The sequence below is a fragment of the Dermacentor andersoni genome, chromosome 10 (assembly GCF_023375885.2).
Source record: "Dermacentor andersoni chromosome 10, qqDerAnde1_hic_scaffold, whole genome shotgun sequence".
NCBI lineage: Eukaryota > Metazoa > Arthropoda > Arachnida > Ixodida > Ixodidae > Dermacentor > Dermacentor andersoni.
Genome location: NC_092823.1, coordinates 35,186,843 through 35,202,707, shown reverse-complemented (window position 1 = coordinate 35,202,707; position 15,865 = coordinate 35,186,843). Strand labels below are relative to the sequence as shown.

The following is a 15,865-nucleotide window of genomic DNA, read 5'->3' as shown; positions in this document are numbered from 1 at the left end:
TGGTCTATTGTGAAAGCATTGTAAGTGCGCTTAAACACTGTGGCGATTAGTCTGTGATCTTTGGAGGGTGCATTCTTAACGATAAAAGCATTGCTAAAGCATACTTTAGGAAAATCTGAGCTCCAGAATTTTCAAGGATTACTGCGCAGCAAGTTCGTTAAGGGAAGATTGCGGTAAACATCCCTGGCTTTCTTTCTCTTAACGGGATGTTCGTCCTTAGTAATAGGAAACTGCGTTGTAGCAGTCTGAAGGGAGCTTCCTTGCAGAGCATTGCAGAGACTACACTAATTGCCGCCCTCAGTTCGACGAAACTAAATTTTTGAAGTTTTGAAAAGACAGGTTCGTGTCGGAGATTGTGGGAGCCTATTTCATCAAGAAAGAGGGAAACAAATGCGTCAGCAGGCCGTCCATTGTGCTGAGTCACAAGGAAACTACTTTTTTTAGAAGGTTTCATTTAGGCCTCATGTTAAATGATTTCATTTAGGTTTCTTCCGTCTTTCCTTCTTTTATTTATCGAGATTTTATTTTGTTGACGATTTTCTAGTGGCTCTTAAGCTTTTGTACCGTTCTTTTCTTTTTCGTTTTGACGCAGACACTGTTCTTTAGACCCTTTGTCGTTCAACTGGTCTGTCCATTTCATTGTTTGTCACATGGTTCATTTTTCGCGCCGTCACATGTTTTATCAATTTTTTAGGTGAGTGACTATTAGATATTTTAGTTTTGACTCAGACGCTGTACTTAGATGCCTTTATTCATGTTTTTTTACGTGTTATTCGTGGGTCATTATTCCCACAGTCGTGCAGGTTTTATCATTGAATGGGCCTTAGGCGTTTGAAGTGGGTTATGGTGTGGATAGTTTGATAGTGAAGCGTTGACGGTATTCTTTATGTCTCGTTTTTTCTCCCCGTTGGCTTGGAAAAGACTATGCTCAATGAATTGCTCTCCGTGCCGCTCCATGTGTGGTTCTTGTTTGCTCATTTTATATTTTGTGACAGACATAATTCCTGAGTGGTCAATAGATTGCTGTATTTTACTTCAAAAGTTTCGTGTGTGATTCGGCTTGATTAACCTACATAAGGCAGGCTTGTTGCGGAAATAAACTTAGTTGTGAGTGGCGCCTGTCCTGTCGTTTGTGTTCTTCTAGAGTCCTGGTCTTCTGCGCCTTGCCTTTACTAATTCGAGAAATCTGAAGTGGTCGACGCCTGTGGCAATAACGGAGGAAAATTTCGAATTATGCCTCAGTGCAACAGGCGCAGTCTGTCGCAACTACGTTTACACGGAAACACGGTGAACACCGTGTACTCATGAACACTTGACAGTTCTCGTGAACACTTGGCAGTTCCCACCGCGGCGGCTTATACGGTACGGCATTGCGCGTCTAAACACGATGTCGCGGGATCAAATTCTGGGAACGGCAGCCGCATTTAGATGGGGGCTAAACGCAAAGATACCCTTGTAGCGTGCATTGGGTGCCCGTTAAGGAAACACAGGTAGTAATAATTATTTTGGAGTTCCCCACTACGGCCTGCAACACAATGAGATCGCCATTTTGGCACGTCAAACCGCACAATTAATTTTAAACCTCGCATTCCTCCTCATAGAGCTTTCACCCCATCATTCAATGTAAGAAGTTTTGGAAAGGCTCCAAATTTGGCAGTCTCTTGCAGTCAGCGTGCGTAAGAAAGTTTAGGAGAGAACTATCCCAAGCACATTTCCCCTAAAATATCCGTGAGGAGCAAGAAAATGGCGTACTTTCATTTTGACTTCATACATTATCAAGAGGAAGTTGCAAATAGAGGTACTGGAAGCACAGTCTTCACTATCGTACGAGAACTTGTTTCTGCCGGTTTGTGATGCCAAAGGATTTTAGAATCGCATGTTCAATTTCAGCATCAGAAAAACATAGGCAGAACAGAAATAAAGTTTGCAGCTTCCTGCATAGTTTACGGGAGGCATCCTCTGTGGCTATTAGCTCTCTCTGTGGCTATTAGGGCTATATCATTCGCGTCTTTTATTTGTACTGACTGATGTAAACACAGCGCGAAGTGTTTCCATTTGTTCTTTCAGACGTCTGGTGCTGCCACCTACACGTTATATTGCTTAGCTATGAACCCAGCAGCCCAAGAGAAAGCACGACAGGAAGTTCTCGCTGCAATGAAGGACAGTTCTGGGACATTCTCTGGAGATATTATTCATCACTTAGACTACGTCAAAGCCTGCATAAAAGAGGCACTCCGGTAGGTGTTAATTTCGTTCAATACACTTTGCACGTCAGCGACAGTCTGAATATGCCCATATTTTGTATTAAAGTTTCACTGCTGCTACCAGTATACAACTAATTATACAATAGTTTCTTCACATTCGTGTTATTTATTTTGTACTGAGAATTGCTGAAGATAAGAAGTGACATAGCGGAGCCAATATTGCGTCTATGTCAAAGGCAACCCCAGCAACTGCTGCTACTGGAGCTTGTCTTATTTAGTCAGCTGTTTTTCTGCAACCATTGCCAGGTAACCCCATCCACCGTTTCGCGGGGAAGAAGTACACATTTGGTCAAGATTAGTCTGCCTCAATGTGCCTCGGCGTCTAAGAGAACGTGGAGGTAATGTCCAAAGTGTTAAGACAAGCCAGAAGAAATTTGACACAGCTTGTCGCATAGTGTATAACCAGGTGCAAAACAGGACCTTCTGCTGAGAGATCACTCGATCCCCGGTGCCAAAGGGTGAGAAGACGATAGTATGACAAATCAAGCCCGCGAGCCAGAATACAACCAACGTCAAGAAATATGTAAACAAGCAGCACAAGGTCAAAGTAGGAAACGCGGCTGTCAGCATCTTATTCGGGGTGAAGTCGACCTGTCTTGAAACCGTTGCCGTATGACGAGGGTACAATGCCCTCAAAGGGCAATGGCATTGCACTCTCGGGACAGGGCAATGAGCCTTTTAAAGAGTGCGCGAAAGGTTGTGCTCGATAAGGAAGACGATGATGGCGCCATTAAAACAGGAGAGGACAACGGAGATCTCAAAGGAGGCCCGGAATCGGTTGCTAAGATGATGATCAAAGTTAGGGATGTGCGACAGCGGCATTCTTAATAACGCTTCTCCCAGCCACTTGTAATTTTGCATCGCACCCGAAATATATGCTGTGCTTATTTTTAATAGAATATTTTGCTACACCTTTTACTGTGGCAGCTACTGCCGGTCTTCTTCCACAGCCTTCTCACACCCGGAATTGTAGCCTTGAGTTGTAGCTTTTTGAAGTATTCTAAAATTGAATTACACGGTGAATTGCAGTAATCCTATATTACAAGCTGTTTGTGATACATCTTCGAATTGCGGCGTTCATGGCTGTCTTTGCACTCACAAAATATCCACTAACGAGAACCCTCCCACCCCTCTGCGAAGTAAGCTTTGCTAGAAGCCTTAATGGAAGACATGGTAGGCTTATTCAAGCTCATCGAGCGCACTTACGCAACGGTCTAACAGCTGCATAACTTGAAAGTAGGACATTTTCGTTTTAGAAAGAGCGTTGCTGGAGCTGGCTAAGTTGCACTAATGCTATCAAAACGAGAAGCTTTAAAATGTTCCTATAATTTTTGCATGCATCATACGAATTGCGTGTATTGTCTATTCACTGTTTTTTTTTTATAGATTTCACCCCATCATACCAGGAGTGAACAGGAAAATAAACCACGACGTCGTAATGTCAGGTTACTGCATACCGGCTAATGTAAGTGTAAAAAACGTCATTTACGTAGTAGCGTTGCTAGTCATATTATACATTGGATGTCTAGGTTTTTAGGTGGCCAAGGTCAAGGTACACGGGAAATGCTGTGCGACACGCCGGTGTGACAACCTGCCAGCTCAATCTTGCCGGTCGAATTATCTGTGGCGTTTGTGAAGTGGCTGTTGCTCGAGCTCACCGCTAAAGCTAAGGCAAAAAATTCAGTGTCAGTCCTTTAGAGTTTCGAGGGAATAATCGGGAGACGTTCACCGAAAGTGAAGGAAGCCATTAAATAGTGTTAGAGATATTAGCACAAAATGGGGACCCTAGTCCTCCCGCTATCAGCAAGTAATTCATTGCTAATAAGGTCTGCGTATAAAAAAAAACGAGTGAAGAAGCGCAATGAAGTTTTATCTGTTTCAGTAGTAAATAATAACGTCCACGATATGTCCAATGGTTATGTCCACGTTTCAAACGCCTGTTGACATTTGTTGCCATTTGATTAGGTTGACGGGATCTGCACAATAAGGAGGGCAAGTAACGGAGTAAAACGCGAACGATTTACATTACAAACAGCACCAAGATGGGTACCAGATATGCTTGCGCATTCTTCTCACTCAAGTGTTAGCATTAAGACCCACTCAATTTTTTTGCCTGCCCCTGTTGTGTACTTGGGTCATTCTTTTCGTGCAACGACTTCGTGTCGCTATTGTTACTGCTCTAAACGTATATTAAAGCGATGAGGGCTGCAATATTGTGCGTACAACTTTTTCAGACTGTGTTACGAACAGAGCATTTCGTAGCTGGAAGGCTGGAGGACAACTTCACTAGGGCTTCGGAATTTCTACCCGAAAGGTGGCTGCGATCGAGCGATGAACATTCATCCAATAAGAATGACGGTACATGGAACCTGCACCCATTCGCCTCTCTCCCATTCAGCATTGGACCAAGAATGTGCATTGGCAGAAGAGTCGCTGAAATGGAGTTGTGCATTCTCCTGGCCAAGGTACGTTCGACAGGGCAAAGAAATTATGGGAAAACATTCGGATCCAACGTGCATGTTGGAATAAATATGAAGCAGTACGTTGTTGAAGCGGATAACTAAATTATATGGAATGGCGGTATTTAGAACTTGTTTTCATTATATGGTATTTAGGAGATGTCGCATTTAATTGGCGCCGTCTGCTCATTTTCAGATAGGGATTTAAAAGAAAGAATAAATCGTAATAAAATTAACAAAATTATAACAACACAAATTCCGGTAACGTTAGATCACCGTCACATCATGACTGAAAGACAACTCCAAATCATCAAAACACAAGCAGAAGATGCTGTACATCTTCATCAGCGTGGCAAGTGCATGTCGCACTATCAGCTCTTGAAATTTTATTTAGAAAGTGTCTTTATGTACGCCGCACCAAGTTGCAGACGGTGAATAAGCGTTTCATGGGCTATGGTTGTATTTAATGTGGACGGAATTTTAAATTAAAGTGATGGGTCCATATGAAATAAATCTGAAGATTTCGAGTTCTGATCAAACTATCTCGCCTTGCAACTCCTGACTAATATCCAAGTATGCGGTGCAATTCGGCTTGTCCTAGAGGGAGACCATGTGTGGCGTTATTAACCTGCACTTCTCCAGCTGTCTTAACTGCTGAAACATTCCCAGGGATATTGCAGTGGCCAAGTTTTCATTGGAACATGTTTCACTTGCTTTTGTGAGTTCCTTTAGTATCCCGTTAACTGATGCCATATTTTGCTAATTGCTGATGTCACCATGAAGGGAAGACAAAGTTGCCTGCGAGTCACAAAGGATGGCGCATTGTTCCCCTTTTGGCATTGAAGTTATGTAGCGTAACAAAGACAATATTGCAAAAAGCCCTGCTGTTGTTGATGATGTTGTGTGAGATAGCTTAAACGTGTGCATTTGGTTCCATTGTGCAATGACAAAGGAAGCTGTAGAAGAATTTCTTTGGCAGGAACTATCTGTATACGCTCGAATATAGCCAGGGTATCGAAAGTATATTTGGTATAAGGTCAGTTGTTGTGCTTCTAGCATAAACATATCTGGTTTGCGAATAATTCCCTGAAACGAAAGCTCAATTTTCGGAAGTACGAGTTACCGTGGAGGATAAGAGATGTGTGTGAAAGAAAATCTGTGATGTCGTAGTAGATCTTTGTGCATCTGAATCAGCAAATTCATGTTCGCCCTGTCTCTTTCAATTAGTGCCTTTGCTAGTAGGTGCATTTTGTGCTGCACTGAAATGCGAAACTAGTGCCGACAGGTTTCAACCGTCTTGCTAATAGGGAATTGAGGATGACGTGCCTCTGCACTTACTAAGGAACTAGAGGTTGCCCGAGGAACGCCTAAGCATCCTCTAAGCTCCTAGCTATTCATTGTTGGAGTCTCTCTTCATATGAACAGGAGATCGCATGCAGAACACGTGACGAATATGTTATCGTTTGCTTTATAAGTGCATTATGTAGATATAGCAAGAACGAAACCGACCCTCCCCTTGTCGTGCCTGCTACGCGGCGAAGGACATCTATTAATGAGTTTGTTGTACATCGAGGGCTTTAATATGAGAATTCCAACAAAGTTACCGGTCTAGCATGGCCCTCAGAAATTTCTGCTGGTTCGCTAGGTCTAAAGGTTCTCCCTCAAGGCACAGCTGAAATTTCTATGGTGAAAGGCAACACAGCAGTCTTACCGTACAACAGTTCCATTCCTATTTCTTTTAAGAATTATTGCATAATCTGTGGGCCTTCCTGCAAAGTTTATTGATCAAGTCTGGTACTTGAACCAGAGGCCCAAAAACAAACATCATCCGCATATATACTGTAGTACAGATGCGAATCTCCGCGATAAATCCGCCATCGCACAATTAAAAGAAACAGACTAAAGACACTGCCTTGTGGGACTCCTCGAATAATATTATGAGATGAACTTTTTCCTTCACTTGTTTGAATAAACATTGACCTTCCATTCAAGAAGATGGATATCCACCGTGGCTACGTCCTTCCAGAGATTCCCAGTTCCAGCAGGCCACACATTATATGAGCATGACTGAGGGTGTTGAAGGCTCCTTTATTGTCTGAAAAAACCGTAATTGTGACATTTCGCCTAGCTCGTTCGCATTCAACATTGGTAACAATATCCAGAAATGTATCCATGGTGCATCGCCGCCTTCTAAATGCTGTCATGTGATGGGGAAGTGTTTCTGTTTGCTCACACCATCATTGCGACCTCGTGTGCATCATTTTCTCCATGTCCTTGCATAAACAACTCGTGAGACTCATACGACGAAAAGATTAAAGACAAAGATGTGCTTTGCGAGGCTTCAATATAGGCATCACACGTGCCGTTCTTGAAGAGTCAGGGACAGGCTTTTGGGTAAATTCAAAAGTGGCAGTCGACCATTAGTTCCCATGTTTAACTTACCGTATCTAATGAAATCTGCACCTGCAGCAGTCCTTGTCTTACAAGACGGAAGCGCACATTTGGCTCCCTCATAGAGGATTCGTAGTCTAATTGTGCATGTTGCTACTGAAAACTCGCAAGAACATTTTGTCTTGCCACTTAAACCGGCCATTGAAACTCAGTACTAGTAATAGATGCGCTTGTTCTCGTTATAACTTTGCAGAATTCCTCAGCAATCACTAATTCTGATGTATTGGCTATTTCGGGAGCACGAAATGGTTCTGTTTGAACAAAGGGGCCGCTTAACGCCCGAATAGTCATCCGTAATCGTGGAACTGGTGTTAGGAGAGACAACGTATCGCCAAATTCACGGCAGTTTTTTCCGTAAATTCTTGGTCTCCGCATGAATGAGCGGATTTGCTGCGAATTGCTCTATGATTCTACAGTTCCACTCCGACGATAACCTCTTTCTTCTCTTCTTGCAGCTCTCAAATTTTAATATTTTCCATCAACTGATGTGTACTGGTAAGGAATGGGCACTTGTTTCGTAGACATTTTCATTTGTTCTTGTATTGCTGATGTTTTCCTACGTTAGCTTCGCAATCCACTCCACTGGACAAGTGCTGACGAATGTGCTGCCAGCTTTTTACATCCAAGTATCTTCGTTTCGCAGTACTATTTACACGCGGATAAGATATAAGAATTCGGAAGTGATCGTATCCACGTGCGTCCGTTGTCCACCCAGCGTCCGTAACAAGGTCGTTAGAGTACTGTGTTAAGTCTGTGCAACTAGCGTAGCGATACCCCCGCACAAATGTTACGGATCCATCATTCAATACTGACAGATTGCATATTCCTATGGGGATCTCAGTGATTAATTCCCCATGTTACGTGGTGCGCGTTAAACTCCCCACTTATAATGTTTGATCCTGACATGCTAAAATATTTTCCAAATTATCAATCGTAATACATCTCGATGTTTGCAGGTATATGCTTACGACTGTTACACATACTTTTGCAAGATATACTTTTCAGACTACATATTCAGGGAAATCTGAACCGCCTGACTGAATGAGGTGAGGGCGCAAACCTTTTCGAACGCAGAGCATTATTCTAGTGTTTCCATCTGGACAAGAGAATTTATATATTATGTAATTCGCAAGACGTAAATCATCCCGTACTCCAGCCTCTTGTATTCACAGTAGAGGAAGCTGTATAGTGCAATTAACTTGCGAAAATCAGCAGATTTGAAGCGAAGGCTATTAGCGTTCCACTGAAATATCGCAAACGTTTCGTAAAGACTATTCAGGATTGCCATCCGGTAGCACTGATGTGGACAGCTGACTCATTAATGGCTCCACAGACAACAGTGCCTTTACTTCTGGAGGCTTGTTCGCCTGAGGTAGAGCTGTGACAATTGCTCTAACTGCAGCAAACACCATAGGTAGAATCATCTGCCCAACGCTGTGCGGCGCGGTGTTATCCTGGAATGCCGTTTTTTGGGTGGCCGTCTGCGGTGAACGTTGAGGGCTGTTCTGAGAAGATTGCTGAGGTTGTCCTGGGTCAGGTCGCTGATATTGAGTGGCCGTAGCAGAATTCTGACTCCTGTATCTGTGGGACCCTTGCGTAGCTTCCTGCTTTGATGCCGAAGAATCCTGCAATCCTCCAATCGCCTCTTACGATGATGCGCATCACCGCATCACCGATTACGGTGATGTGGTGGAGGCGAGCGCTATCTGGAGGTGTTGCAAATAATCGGGCGCGCCGGTCTATGGCCATTGAGATTTGCGCGCCCCGGAGCGCGCAAAGATCGAAGGCCACGCCCTCTCAATGAATGGTCCAAACGCTGGAAGAAGGGTTTGTGTCTTGAGTTTTCCCGTAGGAGAATTATGTCTTCTCGTATATTCAAATTACAATCCGATGCTATCAGATATCTATGTATGCTGTGTGTAAGTCGTATTTCACGATTTTTTTTACATACTTTACCTTGAGAAATTCAATTAGTTCAGTAACTTTCTGTACGCTACATGGAGGGCCTGCTTGGTTGGGTATGCGTGGTTCGAAATAATTTTTGCCAATGCGACAGTCAACGAGGGACACCGGACTTTCTGCGACACGCGGCCTTTAACGCTGTCACGTTAAAGCTTGGTTTGGGAACGTCGCAGCGTCGCCTGCTCATGCTGTGCGCGCACTGACAAATGTGCGCTGGCAACTATTCATTGTTCGATCACTCATCTCATGCAATGAAATCCTATTTGTGTGCATAATTCGCGACAACGTGGTCACAACGCAGTGCTACATTGGTGTAACGAATGTCCCGCGTTCGTTTGCTTCAAAAAATGTACGTTGTGTTCAGCTTTGTGCTCCCTCTGTCGCCGGACTGCGGCCTCTGTAGGCGCAGTGATGCCGACGGTGCAGTGTTTAGTAGCCGCGACCGTCCTACAGCTTACAAAGGCGTCTCCTGCCTTGTTACTCCTTTCTCCTGGGGGAAAGTGTAAAGATAAGGGGTGTTCATTTTTTTAGTATTGCCGATGAGGTCAATGTAAAATTACGTCCTTAAATTTTGGTCGTGTGATGATGCTTCTGGGACCATTAGAGGTTGGTCACAAACGTATAAAAACGGCACAATAGCTTTCGCCGATGTATGTAGATTACTCCATATTTGTGGAAAACGACAGACGCTGACCCCTTTGATAGGCGCCATCGAATGTATCGATATTAATTTGGATTCGGTACTTCTTAATCATGAAATGGACTGCACTACAGTCATGCAGAGATTCAGAAAAGCGAAGTCTCCTGAAACGTTTACTTTCATTTTTTTTTTGCTGCTAACGTGGTTTCAGCGTTAAAAAATGGCAATTTACGTTCTCTGTGTTCGCGCCAAAATTACGTGGCACGTAGTCGTAAAAAACCGATAAAGTACGGTCGCTGTAACGAAAAGCTACTCCCAGCTCCTTCTGTTCCACTTCAGTAATCAGACCCCGACAATTGGTCGACATTTTTTCGGCCCACCCCCACTTCGCCTGTCTGTCACGTCGCGACAACCACGCCAACTCCATATCTAATATGATGTCTACAGAGTGATCATGCGGGATTAGACCAAATAGAAGAAAAAGAAATTATCATTCGACGCAATTTTCGTCATCAGCCCTCTGCTATTGGTGAAAGGATTTCGGGCTGGGCCAACTTCGAATGTCTCTCACGGCACCTAGCTAACACCACGAAAACTCACCCCGTCAATCTAACCTGTGACGGAGTGATGCTTTACTATGCCGATGAAAATGAATTTTTGCATAATAGCCGGTGACTGCCCGCTTCGAGAGGAATAGAAGGGGGCTGCCCTCCATCGCTCTAGCACTGGATACTCGAAGCTACCGGGGTGCATAGATTAATTTGCTTACAATATAAATTTGTCTGTGGCAATGTAACGTTATCGACCCCTTTTATCAGGTATCCGAGATCGTTCTGCCAACTATTCGTTGCTGAGGATCCGATTAAGTGGCAGTTTCAGCCTCCCATTGCAGGTCATTGTTGTTTTCGACGAACCACCACAAGCAAAGCAAGGGAAAGCGGCTGAATCGCAGACGCCGGCGCACCTGTCTCATTCCGTTATGCACTTTCACTGCGCTGGCTGGACCCCAATAAAAGCCTCTCCACTCCAGCATGTGCTCGCTTCTTGAGAGCTAAGTATATAAGAAAAGCTCTCAATTTTAGCAATGCCATTCGCTTTGAAAACAAACAAAAGTGACCTTCCATAGACGCGGAGAACGTTTGATGGGGCTTTCCAAACAATAATTTGGGTTACCGGCCAGCGTTAGCATCAGTGGTTACGTAAATTTGATGTCCGCAGATTTCATTAAAAAGAGATTGGTATAGCTTAAGGTATATTCTTGCGTTTAGAAAGGCGCCATAAATTTGGTAGCGTTTTGCGTTATAAAAGTCAGAAATAGGCAGCGAAAGTTTCAAGCTTCTTAGCCCTGTATATATCAGTGACATTCCTGAAGCCTAGCGGAAAGAGGGTTAGCCGAGGAGCCCGAATTTTATTAATCATATCATAAGAAGCCAACAAACAAAGACACCAAGATCAACATAAGGGAAATTACTTGTACTTACTAACTGAATTAAAGAAATGATAAATTAATGACAACGAAAACTGGATGAAGAAACAACTTGCCGCAGGTGGGGAATGATTCCACGTTTTAGCATTACGCGTGCCATGCCCTTTTCCCTTTTTTTTTCGTGCGTTACATAACGAGGGTCTCTAATCAGGAAACATTGATGCCTTCAGGTAGCATGTGTGGGTTTTTTGATCAGTTGACTTCACCCAAGAAGATCACGTACTCGTGACGCCTGCGGCAGAAAGGATGTTGAATATCCGCCGCCAAGGTATGTCAGTGGTGGTGCTGGCTAACACTCCCAAGGCTAGTTCTTGTAGTAAATAAAGAAATACCCAAGCAAGTAGATAAGGAAACGGCGCCGCAGCAGCTCTATTGGTTAGAGCATGGCACGCGTAAAGCGAAGACATGGGATCGTTCCCGACCTGTGGCAAGTTGTTTTTTCATCCACTTTTCATGGACATTAGTTTATCATTTCTTTAATTCAATTACTAAGTACAAGTAACTTCCCCTACGTTCTCCTTGGTGTCTTTGTTGGCCTCCTATGATTCCTGAAGCCGGCGTTCTTAATTTATTTTAGTTACTTATTTTTCTTTATTTCAAGTACTCTCAAGGCCAGATGGCATTTCAGGGAGAAGTGGGACAGAAAAAAAATTCATTGCTATTCTTTCAAGAAAAGGCATTGCAGGCAGTAGACAGAATTGGTCAGGCACACCGTGGCCAATAAATGGTCTTAATTTCTTCGAGGAGATTGGAGAAACAGAACCAACTCGCATAAAATTCCTTGTCAAGGAATGAACTCTCCTATCGATACCACGACCGCTTGATCGCGTAAATATGGCCAGTTTCCCCAAAGACAGAACAATCAAAGCCCACAGTTATCACGAGTCAATCTTGCTTGGGCTGTGCGGCTAGTTTACCTGATAGACTTGTGCGACCTGATCTGGAAATCCGTGTAGATTTAGGGGAATTGTAACAAATCAAGTACCACTATCCAGTCGTTACTGGACATCTTTACAGGTGTTCCTTTTAGTAGAGAAGTGTTTGTGTGGCTCCCTTTTGTTTTTTGTCGTTTTGTCAAGCGGAAGTTGCGTTTGGCGCGGCAAGCTGCTTGCTGTTGCTGGGTCGGTTGTTGTCTATGCGGAAGGCAAAGCGCCTTTTCTGTGTGGATTATGGTGCCTACTAAAATTATACATAATTTGAGAATCCTCATTCTGGCCTTCTCTACCAGCTTAAACTTTTGCTTATGAGAAACTGCTTAGTTTATCTAAATATTTCAGTATAATGAAACTACCTTAGTCATTACTTATTATTCGCTTACAAATGCACGTTGCGTTCTTATATTTACAGAAAGTGCACTTAGTAGGCCTCTTTATGATCCGATAATATTCTCAATGGCTAAAAACAAACTACTGATAGTGCATTGTGTGTGCTTCGGTGAAAGCTATTACAAGTTTTCTTGTCTTCTGCAGGTGCTGCACAGGTACCGCGTGGAGAACCATCACGGCGAAATCGGTTTTCTTACACAATTCACCAGTAGGCCTGAAAAGCCAGCAAAGTTTCGGTTTGTGGAAGTTAGCAACGTAATTTAACAAATCTAAAAGCTAACAGAAGCCGTCGTTGCGGTTACGTCGTCATTGTGAAGTTTGTAGCTTTCACCTGAAGACAAATTTCGTGGACAAATAAAGAATATATTCCGATCCAAACGCACACGAACATTAAGGTCGCTGCGTCGCTTTTAGTCACTGACGCTTGTAGTCACTTTCAGGTAGTGCCGGAGCACTACCTGAAATGTACCATGCGTCTTTTCAATATTCTTACTATAATACGGGTGTTCTGATTTGATTTGTCGCCGACATGACACCTACCCTATCGTCAAGGTTGTCCAACATGATGAAATGTTACCGGGGTCACAGCCGACATATTCAGGTGTTTTGGATCGTGATAGTGGCGTAAAATAAGTGCCTCACGCATAAACATGGCATTTCTTATCCGCCTATTCTTTATTTTTACTGCACGACGAAGACCTTTCCCAGCGATTTCCAATTACCCCTACTTTGCGCTGCTTATTCAAGCCATGCGTGAAAATTTTCTAAGTTCATTACAACACCTAGTTCTCTTGTTTCGTTGGTTATGATTCCCTTCCGCTCGCCCCTATTCTGTAAGTCTACCACGCTGCCAGTCATCTACCCTACGTATATGGCCTTCCCAGCTTAATTTTTTTTCTTTTAGTTAACTAGAATATCGTTTACCCCAATTTGCTCTCTAATTTACACAGGCTTCTTGATGTGATTCATTCGAGTGGCGCCTAAAACCGGTCAGAATATTCAATAATCGCAAACAGCCAGTCGGGCTATACCAGCTGACGTTAAAATAAAAAATTGGAGGACGCTTAAGCTTCGCCTTCAAGAGTGGCGCACCCCGTTCGCACCGCCCACTCATTCGCTCGGCATGCTCGTGAGTCACACAAAGGCATAGTTTTCATATACAACACTTCTAAGTCCACAGCACAATTTTAGGGCATCTTCGCACCGGTCCCCGCACGGCCCCAATGCGCTCAAACGAGACAGAGGGGAGAAGCGGGCGAGTGGCGCGCCACCTGTCGGGGCACCGCCGTACATTGCGAGAAGGGGGTCATCTGTGTTTGCCGCAAGATGCCTCTGCCTGTGCGCCAAGCGGAGAAGAAATGTAGCGGAAACGTACTTCGATACTCGTTTAACTGTGACTTCTGTAATATACATGCTCATAATTAGCGATATACACCGCAGTATGACTTTCTACGGCACGTTTCTAAGGCAACACCATATTCACTAGAGGCGCTTTTGTCCCGCTTTAAACCATCGAACTCATGGCTGAGTAGTAGCGCCTCCGTCTCACACTCTGGAGAACCTGGTTCGATTCCCACCCAGCCCATCTTGCAAGTTGTTTTTATTTATGAATTGCCTTCCGAGATGTTTCGCTCACGGCCAACGCCGCCGGCTTTTCTGCGACACGAGCTCCTTAACGCTGTCACGTTAATATGGAAAGACTAGTGATCTTTCAGCAAGACACTCCTTCACCAGAACAGGAATTGGTCTCCCTGGGGAGTATTTGCCTATTACTGCCCTTGTGACTTGCAATTACCTCACTGTAACTTTTTTCAAGCGAATCACTTTTGCCCAACCGGGGCGTTATAACGCAAGTCTGTTTAAAACTGTTTCTAACCGAAGGACGCTATGGCATAAAGATACTGCAAACTTTTTCATTCCAATTATGAAATGCACCCGCAACAATTGGTCAAAAGCTTCTTGCGCCACACCCACTGGGCCTGTGTGTCACGCGACGTCACGCAAACATCGAAAACACCCGTCGAGGGTGTCATCGATCGTCGGAAGTGGATAGACATCCCGCTTTGTGACGACGTTTAAGCTTCCGATAATCAACGCAGAAGCGCAAGGTCTGATCCTTTTTCTTTACCAGCACCACAGGCGAAGCCCATGGGCTGGTCGATGGTTGAATTACGTCGTCTCGAAGCATTTCCTCGACTTGTTTGCTGATGATCTCTCTCTCCTTCGGTGACACTCGGTAGGGATGCTGGCAAATAGGCCTCACAGCTTCGTCGACAATGATGCGGTGTCTGGCGATGGATGTTCTCTGGACTTTCCATGTCGTTGAGAAACATGAGGCGAATTCTCGTACAAGGTTCTCTATTTGCTGCTTCTGGCTCGGTGATAGTGCTGTTTTGATGTGGACGGATGCGAGTATGGAGTCTACGTTGTCAGACTCCAGTAGTGCGGGCAATGACGGTTCCCGTTATTGCCCGTTAAGGCGGGCAATGACGGTTCCCTTCGCAACATGCTGAACTTCATTTCCAAAATTAGTCAGGAAGACATTTGAACACCCGTCACGCAGCCGAAGAAGGTCCCTTGCCATACAGATCCCTTTTTCGAGTAAGAGCCCAGTGTTACTGTCGGCTATTCCTTCATAGTCGCTGAATACGGTGCTTCTTACGGCGACAGCTATGCAGGATCTTGGGGGTATTGTGACGTCGTCGTCTATAATCTGAAGCGCATCGAATCGTTCTTCACACTCGAACGTCGCGATGGCGTGCTTCGTTGAGAACGACACACAGGATTCCTGCAAGTTGATAACTGCACCGTTCGCCTGCAAAAAGTCAATTCCAATAATTACATCCCTTGAGCATTCTGATAGGACAATGAAACTGGCGACGTATGTAAAGCCGCGTATTCCGATTCTAGAAGTGCACCTGCCCACCGGGTTGATAAGGTGTCCACCGGCGGTTCGAATTTGCGGTCCTCTCCAAGGAATCAGCACTTTTTTCAGTCTTGTGCTAAGTACTTTGCTCATAACGGAATGGTCTGCGCCTGTGTCTACTAAAGCAGTAATTTCGCAGCCGTCTATAAACACATAAATCAGAAGCTACGTCACTCTTTTCGCAACTGCTCTCGCGTCCGTCGTTATATTTCAGAATCAGTGCTGGAGGCTCCGTTCTTGCGTCGACAGCGGCCTCACCTCCACAGGTCGCCGGTATTAGTTTTCCCGACGTGGGCTTTGGGGGCGTCGCCTTGGGAAGCTTGAGGATGGACGCGGGCTCGGTGATCGATAC

The 15,865-nt window shown here is 44.4% G+C and overlaps 1 protein-coding gene across 1 annotated transcript in view; it reads left to right on the top strand.

The window, feature by feature from the left end:
• Positions 1 to 12,924, top strand: part of LOC126519116 (probable cytochrome P450 12a4, mitochondrial) — a 31,940-nt gene extending 19,016 nt beyond the window's left edge. Inside the window, exons 2-5 of the mRNA XM_055065082.2 lie at positions 2,068 to 2,237; positions 3,651 to 3,729; positions 4,499 to 4,729; positions 12,732 to 12,924. Coding sequence (XP_054921057.2) covers positions 2,068 to 2,237; positions 3,651 to 3,729; positions 4,499 to 4,729; positions 12,732 to 12,851 — 600 coding nt within the window. The 3' untranslated portion in view covers positions 12,852 to 12,924. The remainder of the gene's footprint in view (positions 1 to 2,067; positions 2,238 to 3,650; positions 3,730 to 4,498; positions 4,730 to 12,731) is intronic.
• Positions 12,925 to 15,865: the final 2,941 nt, after the last annotated feature.